The 15,250-nt window shown below is 39.9% G+C and overlaps 2 protein-coding genes across 11 annotated transcripts in view; both read left to right on the top strand.

The window, feature by feature from the left end:
* UBE2Q2 (ubiquitin conjugating enzyme E2 Q2) overlaps positions 1-4,623 on the top strand; it is a 59,771-nt gene extending 55,148 nt beyond the window's left edge. For 7 of the 9 annotated variants that reach the window (XM_035259329.3, XM_035259327.3, XM_078333976.1 and 4 more), the window contains 2 exons: positions 878-944; positions 2,994-4,623. In XM_035259329.3, the coding sequence (XP_035115220.2) occupies positions 878-944; positions 2,994-3,025 (99 nt within the window). In that variant the 3' untranslated portion in view covers positions 3,026-4,623. The remainder of the gene's footprint in view (positions 1-877; positions 945-2,993) is intronic. The other 2 variants (XM_078333977.1, XM_078333975.1) reach the window with 1 other exon arrangement.
* A 3,204-nt stretch (positions 4,624-7,827) lies between these two features.
* Positions 7,828-15,250, top strand: part of FBXO22 (F-box protein 22) — a 31,598-nt gene continuing 24,175 nt past the window's right edge. For both annotated transcript variants that reach the window (XM_078333974.1, XM_002753359.6), the window contains exons 1-2: positions 7,828-7,998; positions 8,355-8,493. In XM_078333974.1, coding sequence (XP_078190100.1) covers positions 7,856-7,998; positions 8,355-8,493 — 282 coding nt within the window. In that variant the 5' untranslated portion in view covers positions 7,828-7,855. The remainder of the gene's footprint in view (positions 7,999-8,354; positions 8,494-15,250) is intronic.

Below are 15,250 nucleotides of genomic sequence, written 5' to 3'. Positions count from 1 at the left end.
ACCAGTGTCTGTAGCATGCACCTGTCAGTGAAGGAAAGCTGGGGACAATGGCTAATAACAATGGCTGTACATGAATATTCTTGTATAATCTTAAAGAGGAACATACAAGAAATTAGTAATAGTGGTTAACTTGTGTGGAGGAAGGGAGGACACTGGATGTTTAGGGGACAAGTAGGGAGAGTTTTCACTTAGGATGTAGGCATTTTTGAGTCTTGAGCTGTGTGAATTTATTATGCAAAAAATTCTGTGACATAATATAGTGGATAGATGGGGGCCACTATGGAGAATGCTCATGGTATATTAGAAGTTAAGATACAGGTTGGTTGTACTTATGGTGACAAAATTAATCCTAGATTTGGCTCCTTAAAATTTTTACCAAAAGAGGGCTCCTTTAGTAAGCTTGGTGCCAATTATAGGCATTCTTTAGATTTCTCACTTAAAATGTCATTCATATGTATAGTCATGGAAACTTAATACTTTTCTTATCTGAAAGTAATATTTTATAGGGTTTTTTAATAGAAGTTATGTGAAGAGAGTTTGAGTTTTATTAACATCCAGATATCATTCTTTAACTTGATTCAGCCATATGGAGATTGACTCTAGAACCAGAAAGCCTTGTACTTGTGCAATGGTAAGAAGACTTATAAAAATGAACTGTGAGGCTTATTGATTTTTATTGAGGTACAATTTTGGTTTTATTCTTATAAAATTATAGAGAATAATGAAATTGAGAAATGAGGCTATTAAGTTAAAATTGTTTTTGAAATGGAGATGGTTTCCTATGTTCTTTTAAGAACAATGTGATGCATTCATAAATTTATTATAATATTTTTTACCTAAGTACACTTTTGATTTGAAATGTGTAATTCTCTTTCAGAATCAGTATAATCTAGCAAGAGCCCAACAGTCTTATAATTCCATTGTACAGATACATGAGAAAAATGGTATGTTTAATTCAATAAGTATTTATTGCTGTTTAAGACATTTTAGATAATGTATTAATATTTACTGTTTTGTTTTTCTGTTTTTGCTTTAGTTTCTTAAAGTACTGTTACCATAGTAAAAACAACAACAACAACAACAACAACAACTTATTCGGCATACAAAATCTTTTAATGACTCTCTTAACATTGTGCTTCATTAAAAATTTTTGTATCCTATACACTCGGCCTAGGTATTTCAGAGTCAGAATCAAGATTTTTTTTTAGGAGATTAATGAATGACTCACTTTACTTACTTGAAATCAATGGTCTTAGGTTAGGAATTGAGTTAAAGGCAACTCTTTATGGATGGAGTTCTCGTTATAACTACAGTGCAGTGGCTATTTACAGGTATAATCAGTGCACTGCAGCCTCGAGCTCCTGGGCTGATGCCATCCCCTCTTTATCTCCCCAGTAGCTCAGACTGTAGGCACAAGCCACCATGGCCATAAAGTATTCTTGACTTTGCTAGAAATGTGTCAGTTTGTGACTTAGGTTTGTGTTTTGTGTTCACTTTTATTTGAATGACAAAGCAAACTTACCACTCTTTCAGTGATTGCTTACTTATGGAAATAGTATTCAAAACAAAATTTTCAAGCAGAAGAGAGAAACGATAAAATTTGAGGACAAGGCCAGGTTTTCATAATATCAATTTGTAGTGCACAAAATTAGTAGATCCAAAGAAACTTGTATACTACTTTATGGATATTTTATAGATCTTGGCATATTCATACTAAAGTTTCATACTAAATAGTACTTAGTCTAATTTGCATTTTTATGAAGAGCTTAGGTTTTTGTGGAGCCCGGGAAACAGATTTTTTTCTTATTTTTATTTCTTAAAGCAAACATTACAACCAGCATTCAAAAAATGTTTACCGAAAGTACTGTATTTGAGTGTGCGGGTGTGTGTAAGTTTAGCTGTGATGAAAGAGTAATAGATTCAAAATCAGGAGAGATGGCTTCTAGGGTTTTTGTTTTTTAAATCTTTAAAAAATTTTTATTTTTCTTATTTGTAAAAAATTGACAGACACTGTGCTTTTCATATACAACATTTTGAAGTATACATACATTGTGGAATGACTAAAACTAGCTAATTAACCGAGGCATCACCTTACATAGTTTCATTTTTGTGGTGAGATACTTGGCATCCACTCTCAGCATTTTTCAAGAATACAGTATATTGTTATAGTCACCATGTTGTACAACAGCTCAAGATGGATTCTAGGTTGGCCTGCTACTAACTCGGATTTTGGAGATAGGCAACACTGCTCTTGCTGCGATGGCTTCTGTGTCCTTGGTGAAATGACATTATGGCTCTAATAACAGTCCAAGTTCCTCATATCCTAAATTGCCAGGATTCTGTTTGGGTGGGGAAATAAGTACTTTTCATGAGGTTTACTTTCAAGTATAGAACTGAAGTAGAATAAAACTTATTCTGTTAGTATAATATTCCACAGTCATCTTTAGTTAGAGATACCATTAATACAGAGCTCTTGTGTGGAAAATTCAAATATAATTTATTCATAGAAAATAACTTTCTGTTGTGCAGTGTTAACAATCCAAGTGTAAGTTTAATTTTTACAGTAGGTCATGTGTGGTTGTTCACACCTGCAATTGCAGCACTTTGGGAGGCAGAGGCGGGTGGATCACCTAAGGTCAGGAGTTCTAGACCAGACTGACGAACATGGTAAAAACCCGTCTCTACTAAAAAAAAAAAAAAAAAAAAAAAAAAAGATTAGCCAGGCATGGTGGTGCATGCCTGTAATCCCAGCTACTTGGGCGGCTGAGGCAGGAGAATTGCTTGATCTGGGAGACAGAGGTTGCAGTGAGCCAAGATTGAGCCATTGCACTCTAGCCTAGGCAACAGAGCAGAACACTGTTTAAAACAAATTTACAGCATATTTAAACATCAAAATTATGAAAAGAGACTGTAGCTAATCTTATTACATGCCAGTTCTTCTGATTGGTTTAAGAATTAAAGTATTTTAACTTTTTTTTTTCATTCTATTTCAGGCTGGTACACCCCTCCAAAGGAAGATGGCTAAATACGTTGACTGTTACATGTCTGGACCAATGTTGCTTTAAAGAAAATCTTTCCAACATGCAGACACAAGCTTTGAGTGCCCCTATTGCAGCAGTACCGAAGACGTTAGTTAATAGATATTTTAGTGGATAATCTGGAAGCTGACATCCAGTAAAAGTTAATAGCCTTTGCATTTTGCTCATTTTAGATATCTTGGACTGAGCAGTGGGGACTTTACTGTATTTTTCCTGATAAATACACATACTGGTCACTCCTTATCATCTCTTTTTCTTGAAAAGTGAACTTTTTAAAGCAGTCAAGTCACCATCAGGCTACTGAAGTCGTGGCTTTAGGGTAACTTTTCTATATTAAGTCCGTGGGTTATAGGATTTGCAATTTATTGTTCCATTTAGAGCCAATACAAGTTTAATCAATGTTCAATATTGGTTTTTGAAAATTTAAGGCCTTCTAAAATCATAGTAGCTCTTTCATGTTTAAAACCATTTTATGATAATGCCAAAATAATGACAGGAAACCTCATTAAATTGTTAAACTTTTTATTGACTATGTGAAGATATGAATTGTTCCCTGAAGATAAAATCTTAATTGAGTTATATTGTACTTTTTAGGCAAAGCAGTTAAAACTATGTTAATTAAGGCTTGTGAGTAGTGGTTTCCACTGGGGCTTCAGAGTCTTGCTGGGCTGAATATGCTGCTTGTTGGTTCAGCGTTTCTTATGAAGAAGAGCCACAGGATAGAGCTGAAAGTTATTTAAAATACTGAGTCATCTTTTGTTTCCATTTTATTAACGGGATGTTGCAATCATTTGTAAATTAATAAACTTATAAAGTGATTGGCACAAAGACTCCTTGAGGAAAAGCTGCACAGTTAAGTACAAAAAGATACTTCATTTGGAGATTCTTAGAATAATTTTCACCATAGTCATAAAAATGGCTTTTACACTGAAAGATTAATAGAAACTTTACATATGGTAATTTTTTTTATAGAACCTGACTCAAAGCAAGGTACTCTCCATTTTATTGCCTTACCTGAATCAGTCCTTTTTTGGTTGGTAATAGTTATTTTTAAACACTCAAATTTGATTTAAAAGTAAATTCTAGCTATTAAGCACTTTTAACAAGAAATTCAGAAGCACATTTTTCTGCACAAACCAGTTACAAAGTTCAAAAGTGTTTTCTTATGCATTTGCTTTGAGATTCAGTTTTTTTTAACTTTGTAAACGACATCCAAGAGACTTGGCACTTCTACATTATAGGTGTGTTTAATTTCTTTTGATTCTATTTTGGTTAAGAGGGCAATAAATAGATTTTCTGGTGTCTTTTTCACTTGGTTACATTTGTATGAAGTTCTGAGTGCCAGTTGCTCAGATAACAAGTGACAAGGCAGAATTCTTTAAAGCATTAAAGTTCCTTAAACCTAAGGCTAAATCTTGAATACATTATTGAATTCTTTAATATCTTGATGGCAAGCAGATTGATAGCTGCACATTTGGCATGCTTTGTTTTATGGATTTTATTTTTAATTGCAGATTTTATTTGGCAATCTACAGTAAATTTTGTAAACTTGCATCAAGTTTATGAATAAAGAACTATTTAAACATTTTGTTTGTGCTGATCATAGCAAGCAAAAAAGTACTTTGTCATTTTTCCCACATAAAAAAACTGCTTGATGTGTTTGTAGGCTCTCTTGAGTTTCTGGACTAAGATATTTAAGGAGGGAAGGGGTAAGAGGAGGCTTGGAAGACAGGTGGATTTTTTTTTTTTTTTTTTTTTTTTGAGACGGAGTTTTGCTCTTGTTACCCAGGCTGGAGTGCAATGGCGCGATCTCGGCTCGGCGCGATCTCAGCTCACCGCAACCTCCGCCTCCTGGGTTCAGGCAATTCTCCTGCCTTAGCCTCCTGAGTAGCTGGGATTACAGGCATGCGCCACCATGCCCAGCTAATTTTTTGTATTTTTAGTAGAGACGGGGTTTCACCATGTTGACCAGGATGGTCTCGATCTCTTGACCTCGTGATCCACCCGCCTCGGCCTCCCAAAGTGCTGGGATTACAGGCATAAGCCACTGTGCCCGGCTAAGACAGGCAGATTTAACAAGAGAAAGTGAAAGAACCTAGAAATGGTCTGTACACACTTGGTATAGTCACCTTTTCCTCAGCCTTTTTTTCTCTTCCATTCTCATTACAAATTCAAGTGCTACTTTTTCCTTATGACTATCCCTAGTTCCCACAGTTACAATAATCTGCTCCTCCTCTAGTGTACCCATGGCCTCCTTGCACACAATTGACAGGTTATTTCACATACAAGAAGTCCAGAGGTAGGACAACTCCAGGTAACTGTACATATGGGTTTTGCTCTGCTTCCTTGAGATTTTTTTCTATGTTGGTTTCATCTTTTGGTGGCATATATGCAGCCACATTACTTGATCCAGAGACAGATAATGCCTGCCTTTTAGTATCTCCTTAGGAGGTGAGGAAATCTCTAAAAGCACCATCCCATCAAGCACACTGCCTCTCACTTTTCCTTGGTTAGATCAGGGGCCTGCGCCTACCCCCAAACCAATGGCTGGTGAAAAGAATGAAACCATCATGATTAGTTGCACAAATGGTTCTTAAAGTGTGATTTGGTGGGGAACACTGGAGACCCCTGAGACAATTTTAAGTTTTAAAAGACTATTTTCATAATATTAAAACATTTGCTATTTTCACTCATTCCTTCACGAGTGTACAATGGAGTTTTCCAGAGGCTACGTGATGTAATTTTGCAACAGACTGAATTCAGAAGCAAACAAGAGAATCTACCTGTCTTAAGACAGAAGGAACTATAAACTGTCCTCTTTCCCTACTTTACATCAGCCACAAAGAAAGAATGTCTACTCAGAATGGCAATCGGGTTTCATTCAGTAGCCAGAGAATGGAGAAGGGGAGCTAACCCTCTAAAGGCACCTTTTTCCAGAAGGATGGGAGGCGGGGGAGTTGAAAGAGTTGGCCTAGCGGGGGGCGAGGGGGGCGGTGGTATGAAGGGCATGCGCAGGCTGGAGTTGCAGACAAGCAGGCCCAGTCCCTGAACATGCTGCTAAGATGCCAGTGATCTTCCTTCAGGGGAGAGGATTTCAGCATTATAATGTTAATGATCCAAAGGTAACTGGAGGTTGCCTGTTTATCTTCTGGTATTTGGCAAGGGGTCAGGAAGCTTTGGTGATAACTAGGCCACCTGGCTTCCTTAAGTAGCTGTGCCTATAGACTTAAAAAAAACTGGCTGGGCTTGGTGGCTCATACCTGGAATCCCAACGCTTTGGGAGGTGGAGGCAGAGGGATATTTTGAGGCCAGGAGTTAGAGACCAGCCTGGGCAACAGAGAGAACTTTCTCTATGTCTACCAAAAAAAAAAAAAAAAAAAAAAAGCCACAGCTGTTCAAGAGGCTTATACCAGTGACAGTGTCACCCTATTTACCAGTTGCGGGGGGAAGGAAGATTTGGGAAATAGTTGAATTCCACAAAAATATTTTGTTAAGGGGTAACATGTTTTTTAAAAGTATTAAGATGATTTAATTTTTTTAATATGGTAAATATTGATAATCGTAACACAAAACTATTTGGTCGTGTGGATATTTTAGGCGTAAAGGGTCCTGAGGCAATAATGAGAACCGCTAATTTAGACCAAGTTTCTACTCAAGTTCTGGCGATCAAATCAGGGCTCCCTTAGGAAGGAATTGGAGGGAGAAATGGATGTTCGGTGGGGACGCACCCGTGTCTGCTGTGCTTCCATATCTTCTGTGGTTCTCAGTTTGAGCATGCATTAGAATCGCTATAAAGTTTGTTAAAACATAGATTGCTGGACCTCACCCCCAGTGTCTGATTCAGGAGGTCGGGGTTAAGGACTGGGAACGTGCCAAAACTTAATAGTTCCCAGGTGAATCAGATGTTACTGGCGGGGAACTGGTGCACAGCTTGGGGCGTGCTTCACTGCAATTATCTTACTTAACTTCCTTAGAATGGCAGGTGCTATTTATGCCATTTTACTCATTCAAAACTTTAAACCTGAAGATGACAACGAGTTAATTAAGTTTACAAGGAATAAAGGCAGTGATTTTCACACACTAAGACAATTTTTTAAAAGCAAACGCTGTCAGTTCAAAAATTGAGTTTATGCTATTTAAACAGGCTTTGGGGTAAGTACTACCTAGTCCCTGCAAGGAATCTGTGAATTAGAGAAAGATGTAGGCTCAGAAATATGGCGGTGCCGGGGAAGTGAGAGGCACAGAGAAAGAATTTATCTTCACTGCAGGAAGCCTCCTAGAAAGTTGCCCAGCACCGTGGCTCATTCATGCCTGTAATTGCAACATCTTGGGAGGCGCAGGCGGGAGGATCGCTTGAGCCCTGGAGTTTGAGACCACCCTGGTAAGCACAGCGAAACCCGTCTCTACAAAAAATACAAAAATTAGCTGGGCATGGTGGCGGGAGTCTGTAGTCCAAGTTACGAGGGAGACTGAGCCAGGAGGCTCGCTTGAGCCTGGGAGGTAGAAGCTACAGTGAGCAGAGGCCGCGCCACTCCACTCCCGCCTTGCCACAGCGAGACCCAATCTTAATGAAAAAAAAAAAAAAAAATTTCGGGCGTATTATGGGACGGATAACTTCAACTTCAGAGCAAGGGCTCCAGGACCTGCACCGGAAACACGGTGGCCAGGGGTCGCACCCGCGTTGCCACTCCCACCTTCTCCGTCAGGCGGAAGTGGTGCGGGCGCCTGCTCAGTGCGCGCCGGCCGGGCAATCGTGTGCCGGCGAAACTGGGTCCCTCCGAGCCGCCGTAGGACTGGTTCCGGCGGGCTGGTGAGGAATGGAGCCGGTGGGTGGCTGCGGCGACAGCTGCGGCTCCTCCTCGGTAGACCCACGGAGCACCTTCGTGTTGAGTAACCTGGCGGAGGTGGTGGAGCGTGTGCTCACCTTCCTACCCGCCAAGGCATTGCTGCGGGTGGCCTGGTGAGGAGGGGAGGCGGGAAGCTTGCATCGGGACACGCTGTGGGCATATCCCAGGCTGGCGGGGTGGGGAGAGACCCTGGGGACCCAGGACCACCCCCGGCTCCTTCGCCCTAACTGAGGTGACCTCCACCCGCGAGGTATCTTCCAGCTGTAGAGCCCCCGGGACTTCCCTGAGGAGTGAAGTTCCCCTTAAGGTTTTCTCCACAACTGACCAGCGCCCTGATACCTACTTCCCCCGGGGGCTTCGGTTCCCGCAGAGATCTCTTGCTGCTGCGCCTGCAGGTGGGGGTTTGTGAGCCGTGGGAGAGACGAAAATGAACGTCCATTCGCGATCTTTTGTGCGTTTGCGTCCCCAGCGTGTGCCGCTTATGGAGAGAGTGTGTGCGCCGAGTGTTGCGGACCCATCGGAGCTTGACCTGGATCTCCGCAGGCCTGGCGGATGCCGGCCACCTGGAGAGGCATTGCTTGGTTCGCGTGGTAGCCGAGGAGCTTGAGGCAAGTAGCAAGGGGTGTCATGCACAGTCAATTGCAGGTTGGTGGTTCAGTCTTTGAGAACTATTTTTTTTTTTAATCCCAGTTTTGTTAATTCAAGGAACATCTCGTGCCGTGAAAAAAATTTGTGAACATTAGTTTTAGTGACTACACTGTAAGAATGTGTCATGATTTATTTGACCGTTCATCAAATGTTGTGCCTTATAATCCACATTTTCCATTGTTTCCGTTGTTTCCATTAACAACAACGATGTGCAGAACCTTATCTCCACCTGCTTCCCTTGAAGCAAGTTTTTGTTGTGTCTGTTTTACTGGGAAGGCAACTGGGTGTGTTTTGCTCAGTGTAGCACACCTAGAAAGCCAAGAACCAAAACTTAAAGCCAAATATTTCAACTCCCGATCCTGTACTCTTTGGCTTCTCTGGCCCCCAACTTCAAAAGGGGAGCCAATACCTGGAGAGGTAAAGACTCGGACTGTGGAGTCAGAGGGGCTGCAGGGTGTACCATCTCTCTGAGGAGTGGGAGGGCGCCATTTGACAGTGAAGTGCCAATCTGATGCTCTGTCATTCTTTTTAGTTTCCTGCGGCTTACAAACATAGCCACGGTGCAGCCGTCATAATCAGGAAATTATCACTGATAGACTTCGTCTGTTTTATCCTCAGACTCGGTTCAGGTTTTGCCAGTTGTCTCAGTAAGGTTCTTCATGGCAAAAAAGGTCTGTTCTCAATTGCAAGTTGCTCTAAATAAGTCATGTTTCTTTAATCTCCTTTGATCTGGAACAGTTTCTCAAGCTTTGCTTGATTTTTCCCAAGCCTGACACTTAGGAAAATTACAGGCTATTTTGTAGAACATCCATCAGTTGGCAGTGTGTGAGGTTTCTTACTAGGTTGTGTTTCTTACTAGGTTTGGCAGGAAATAATCACAGAAGTCATGCTGTGCTCTTTTCACGGCATCCTTTAGGTGGCATGTGATTTCCATTTGTCTCTTTATTGGTGATACAACCTTTGATTACTCGATTAAGGTTGTACCGGCCAAGTCTCTTCACTAAAATCACTTCTGTAATGATTAAGTGTTTTTTGAAGAGATAATTTGAAACTATGTAAGTGTCGTGTTTCCTATTCGTTTATTTATATCTGTACACACTCTCCAAGTCTTATTTCAGTGGGATATAATCTGTTACTGTGAGTATTTATTTTAGTGTTCAGTTTACCCCGGACCCCCAACGCCAGTTTGGCTAGGGGGAGCTCCTTCAGGCTGACCTCATTGTCTTTAGAGATGACTCCTTTATCTTTGACCACTTGTCTGGCACAAGGTGTTCTAAGCTTGTCTTGGGTTTTACCTGCTTGGGTCCTGGCATTGGCCATTTGTCCATGAAACCCTGGCTCCTTTTGATAGAGTGTGATATTTAGCAATCAAGATCTAGATTCTCTAAATGTACTCCTTGCCATTGAAGGATTTGCTGCTCCAAAGCTCAGTCATTAGAGCCAAGGAATATATGTATATACATGCATATGTGTGTATATAATCAGCATATATGTATACACATGTGTACAACTATATTTCTGTGTGGAAACTCATGAGTTCACACAGGTGCAACCTTTCGAATCAAACGCAGGATGCTTTCTAGTTTTGTCTCTGCTCGTATCTGTATCTCCCTTTGGGCAATGGGAAACCTGGTTCTCATCATTCTTAATGTATTTAGGTATTACATCAATGCCCCATACGTAACCAATCTTCTGTTTCCCCCTTCCTTGGGTGGTCTTTCTCCTTACCCTGTTTGGGCTCTGGAACTCTCATCCCAGGGAGCTGGCCAGTATCCAAAGGCAGGCTTGTTAGAAAACTTTTCTTCTCTGGCACTTTGTCCCAACTCTTGCCATCTCTTTCCAGAAGTTTATCATTTGGAAAAATTAAAAGTACAGGCAGACTTTTCCTCAAAAATATTCTCTGGAGCATCATTTATAATAAGAGATACTAAAAAGCTAATGTTAATGTAATGACGTTATTAAATTATAAACTGCAAGTACATTCATGACGAGAAAATGTTGATTTTAAAAGTGAAAAGACTGGGAAATTACATATTTAGTATCATCTGCATTGTTAAAGACAAAAAAGAGAGTAGAAAAGAAAGCCAGAATGTTAGCTTTTGTTTCTATTTAATGTTTTAAAAACTTTTCTCTCCGTTGTCATCGTTTTCAGATTTTTACCCCAGCAGGCATTATTTTCCTGTAGGTTTAAGAGTTTATACATTGTAGTGGCTGTATAGCCGGACAGACTTAGCTGTGAACCCTAGCTTTGGTGTACAGTGGGATGACTTTGAAAACGCTACTTAACCTCTCTGAGCCTCGGGTGCCATCTCCATAAAATGAAAAGAAAAATAATAATTTTCCTGTGCTCTTATAGAGTTGTTGTAAGGATTCAATAATGAAAATGTAATGCATATGACACATTACCTATAGTACAGGGAGTATAAGTGCTCAATAGAGGTCTATTAAATACTTTTATTAGTATCATTATTAAACTTCACAGAGTTCAGTAATGCCCTTAGAGGAGTGCTGCATTGTAGTAAACTGCTGGTGAGACAAACACACGAAAACTCTGCTTAAATCACACTTACTGATTGTGTTTTCCAAGTTATCTAGTGGACAATGGGTACGTTTATAGCCATAAAGAAAGTTGATTTAACTTTTCTATTAAAAATATTTTAAGTCCACTGGGCACAGTGACTCACACCTGAAATCGCAACACTTTGGAAAGCTGAGGCAGGCAGATCACTTGAAGTCAGGAGTTTGAGACCAGCCTGGCCAACATGGTGAAACCCTGTCTCCACTAAAAATATTAATATAAATATTTAAAATATTAAAATATTGAAAAAATATTAAATATATAAATAAAAATATTAAACTACAAAAATATGGGTGTGGTGGTGCAAGTCCACCAAAAGCTTTATAAAACAGCTTGCCATTTGTAACTTCTTTGAACAGTGAAATGTGGTGCTAGCTTTCTTACACTGTGCTTTGAGAACATTTCATATTGAGGCTTGTTATGTCACTGCTTCTAGTGTGAATTAGGAAGGAAAATTCAGCAATTGCTTTTCAGTGGCTGCTAGAAAGGGAAACTCATAAAATCTCAGGACCAGACTTTTAATCAGGAATAGGAAACCTGAGGCCTAAAAGTTTGATGCGGGTTATTTTCCCAGTTTGTGGCCACTGTGACCTAAGACCTAAATCTGGGTGTGTGTGTGTATGTGTTTTGAGACTTTCTCACTCTGTTGCCCAGGCTGGAGTGTGGTGGCCCAATCTCACTGCAACCTCCACCTCCCAGGTTCAAGTGATTTTTCTGCCTCAGCCTCCTGAGTAGCTGGGACTACAGGCATGTGCCACCACACTTGATTAATTTTTGTATTTTTAGTAGAGATGGGGTTTCACCATGTTGGCCAGGCTGGTCTCAAACTCCTGACCTCAGGTGATCTGCTGACCTCAGCTTTCCAAAGTGCTGGTATTAACAGGCATGAGCCACTGGACCTGGCCCCTAAATCTCTTGAGTTCTGTTTCCTTTCCTCATTATACCAGGCATCACAGACTCAGATGACTCGAAGGTCAGGCAGGTAGCTGAAGAGGGTCGGGTAGCTTAACAGAGTGGTAGCACCATGGCAGACTGGAAAGGCTTGCTTCTGTTTAGCCTTAGTTAAGAGGCACATAGTCTAAGTGTTGCCATTGTGTCCAATTTTTAAAAAGAATCTGGAAATCCACATTTATGTAAAAAATATTTTGGAATTTGAACGTTAGCATTCAGTTTATGTTTTTTGAAAATGCTGTGTGGACCAAGGAAACCATATCCGTAGATCTTGGGCAGCCCTGGGCCCTACAGGTTATCATCCTGTCCCTTTTATTAGTTTATATAGAATGTATTCTATATATCCAAACATCTTGGCATTCCCCCAAATTATAATGGACCAACTTTTTTTTTTTCCATTTAACCAATAGTGAGGCTTTGCTATATCCTAAGTACTATATTTTATTTGGTAGTAAAAAAATTTTGAAAATAGCTAGCTTAGAAAAATATCTTCATCCTTTTCATTTAATTCAGCTACTTTGCCACTTGTTTTTAATTGGAAAGTTCAGTTGAAAACAGGTGAGTCTGAATAAGCCCAGCTCATAGGGAAGATAGGGCACAAATAAGATTAACTGCGGGTAAGGGATGTTGCATCTGAGGTCCAGAATACTGGGGGAGTTTAGGGAAAGGTTTTGGAGAGGAGGTGGCGCTTAAGGTGTCTCTAGAGGGAAACAGTCTTAAGTTCCACAGGAAGAGAGCAACAGGAGATTATATGGGGAAGTAGGTGTGTCTGGGTAATGTTAACAGTAAGCTAAGGGGCCCTGAAGGAAACTTGCTGGCAAGGCTGGATATGGAGGCTTGGAGTATTTGATTTGATAACCAGTGAAAAGAGGAGTGATACAGCCTGTATACCTTTCCCAGTTCTGAGATTTTTCTGTTACTGTGATGCCTGTTCAAATAAAGCAAGTGCATCTTTTGCTGGTACTTGATGTTTATGTTCTAAGAGCTTCAATTATTATGAAAGTGAACTTCTTGAGGGCTAGAATGAAGAAATAGGTGCTTAGAACAAAATGAAAATGAAAGAGCATGAGTGAAAAGTAAATGAGAAGTAGATGGACTCAGAATGCCAACATTGATCTGAAAGAAGGTAGAGTACCAGCAGTTTGGACCAGGTGATACTTTTTATTTTTATTTTTTATCATACTTTAAGTTCTGGAATACAGGTACAGAACGTGCCATTTTATTATATAGGTATATATGTGCCATAGTGGTATTTCTCCTAATGCTCTCCCTTCCCTAGCCTCCCACCTCCCAATAGGCCCTGGTGTGTGATGTTCCCCTCCCTGTGGGGAGTGTGTTCTTATTGTTCAGCTCCCACTTATGAGTGAGAACATGTGGTGTTTGGTTTTCTGTTTGTGTGTTAGTTTGCTGAGAATGATGGTTTCCAGCTTTATCCATGCCCCTGCAAAGGACGTGAACTCATCTTTTTTTATGGCTGCATAATATTCCATGGTGTATATATGCCACATTTTCTTTATCCAGTCTGTCATTGATGGGAATTTGGGTTGGTTCCAAGTCTTTGCCATTGTCAACGGTGCTGCAATAAACATGTGTGCGTGTGTCTTTACACTAGAATGATTTATAATCCTTTGGGTATATACCCAAGTAATGGGATTGCTGGATCAAATGGTATTTCTGTTTCTAGGTCCTTGATGAATCACCACGCGGTCTTCCACAATGATTGAACTAATTTACACTCCCACCAATAGTGTAAAAGCATTCCTATTTCTCCACATCCTCTCCAGCATCTGTTGTTTCCTGACTTTTTAATAATCACTATTCTAGCTGGCGTAAGATGGTATCTCATTGTGGTTTTGATTTTCATTTCTCTAATGACCAGTGATGATGAGCCTTTTTTCATATGTTTGTTTGCTGCATAAATGTCTTTTGAGAAATGTCTGTTCATATCTTTTGCCCACTTTTTGATAGGGTTATTTTTTTCTTGTAAATTTGTTTTAAGTTTCTTGTGGATTCTGGATATTAGCTCTTTGGCAGATGGATAGATTACAAAAAGTTTCTCTGATTCTGTAGGTTGCCTGTTCACTCTGATGATAGTTTCTTTTGCTGTGCAGAAGCTCTTTAGTTTAATTAGATCTCATTTTTCAATTTTGGCTTTTGTTGCCCTTTTTTTTGGTGTTTTAGTCATGAAGTCTTTGCCCATGCCTGTGTCCTGCATGGTATTGCCTGGGTTCTTTTCTAGGGTTTTTAGGGTTTTAGGTCTTACGTTGAAATCTTTAATCCATCTTTAGTTAATTTTTGTATAAGGTATAAGGAAGGGGTCCAGTATCAGTTTTCTGCATATGGCTTTTTCCATTTATTAAATAGGAAATCCTTTCCCCATTGCTTTTGTCAGGTTTGTCAAAGATCAGATGGTTGTAGATGTGTGGCATTATTTCTGAGGCCTCTGTTCTGTTCCTTTGGTCTATATATCTGTTTTGGTACCAGTACCATGCTGTTTTGGTTACTGTAGCCTTGTAGTATAATTTGAAGTCAGGTAGCAAGATGCCTCCAGCTTTGTTCTTTTCGCTTAGGATTGTCTTGACTATACAGAGACTCTGTTTTGGTTCTATATGAAATTTAAAGTAGTTTTTTCTACTTCTGTGAAGAAAGTGAATGGTAGCTTGATGGGGATAGCATTGAATTATTGAGTTTTTAGCATGAAGGGGTGTTGAATTTTATCAAAGGCCTTTTCTGCATCTGTTGAGATAATCACGTGGTTTTTGTCATTGGTTCTGTTTATGTGGTAGATTACATGTATTGATTTGCTTGTGTATGTTGAACCAGCCTTGCATTCCAGGGATGAAGCCAACTTGATTGTGGTGGATAAGCTTTTGATGTGCTGCTAGATTCAGTTTGCTGTTTTTTTATTGAGGATTTTCACAGCGATGTTCATCAGGGATATTGGCCTGATACTTTCTCTTTTTGTTGTGTCTCTGCCAAGTTTTAATGTCAGGATGATGCTCGCCTCTTAAAATGAGTCAGGGAGGAGTCCCTCTTTTTCTATTGTTTGGAATAGTTTCAGAAGGAATGGTACCAGCTCCTCTTTGTATCTCTGGTAGAATTCGGTTGTGAATCTGTCTGGTTCTGTGCCTTTGTTGGTTGGTAGGCTATTAATTACTGCCTCAATTTCAGAACTTTTTATTGGTCTA

This window comes from Callithrix jacchus, chromosome 8 (genome assembly GCF_049354715.1).
Source record: "Callithrix jacchus isolate 240 chromosome 8, calJac240_pri, whole genome shotgun sequence".
NCBI lineage: Eukaryota > Metazoa > Chordata > Mammalia > Primates > Cebidae > Callithrix > Callithrix jacchus.
Note: the sequence above shows the minus strand (reverse complement) of the source record. Positions and strands in the feature narration are given on the sequence as shown.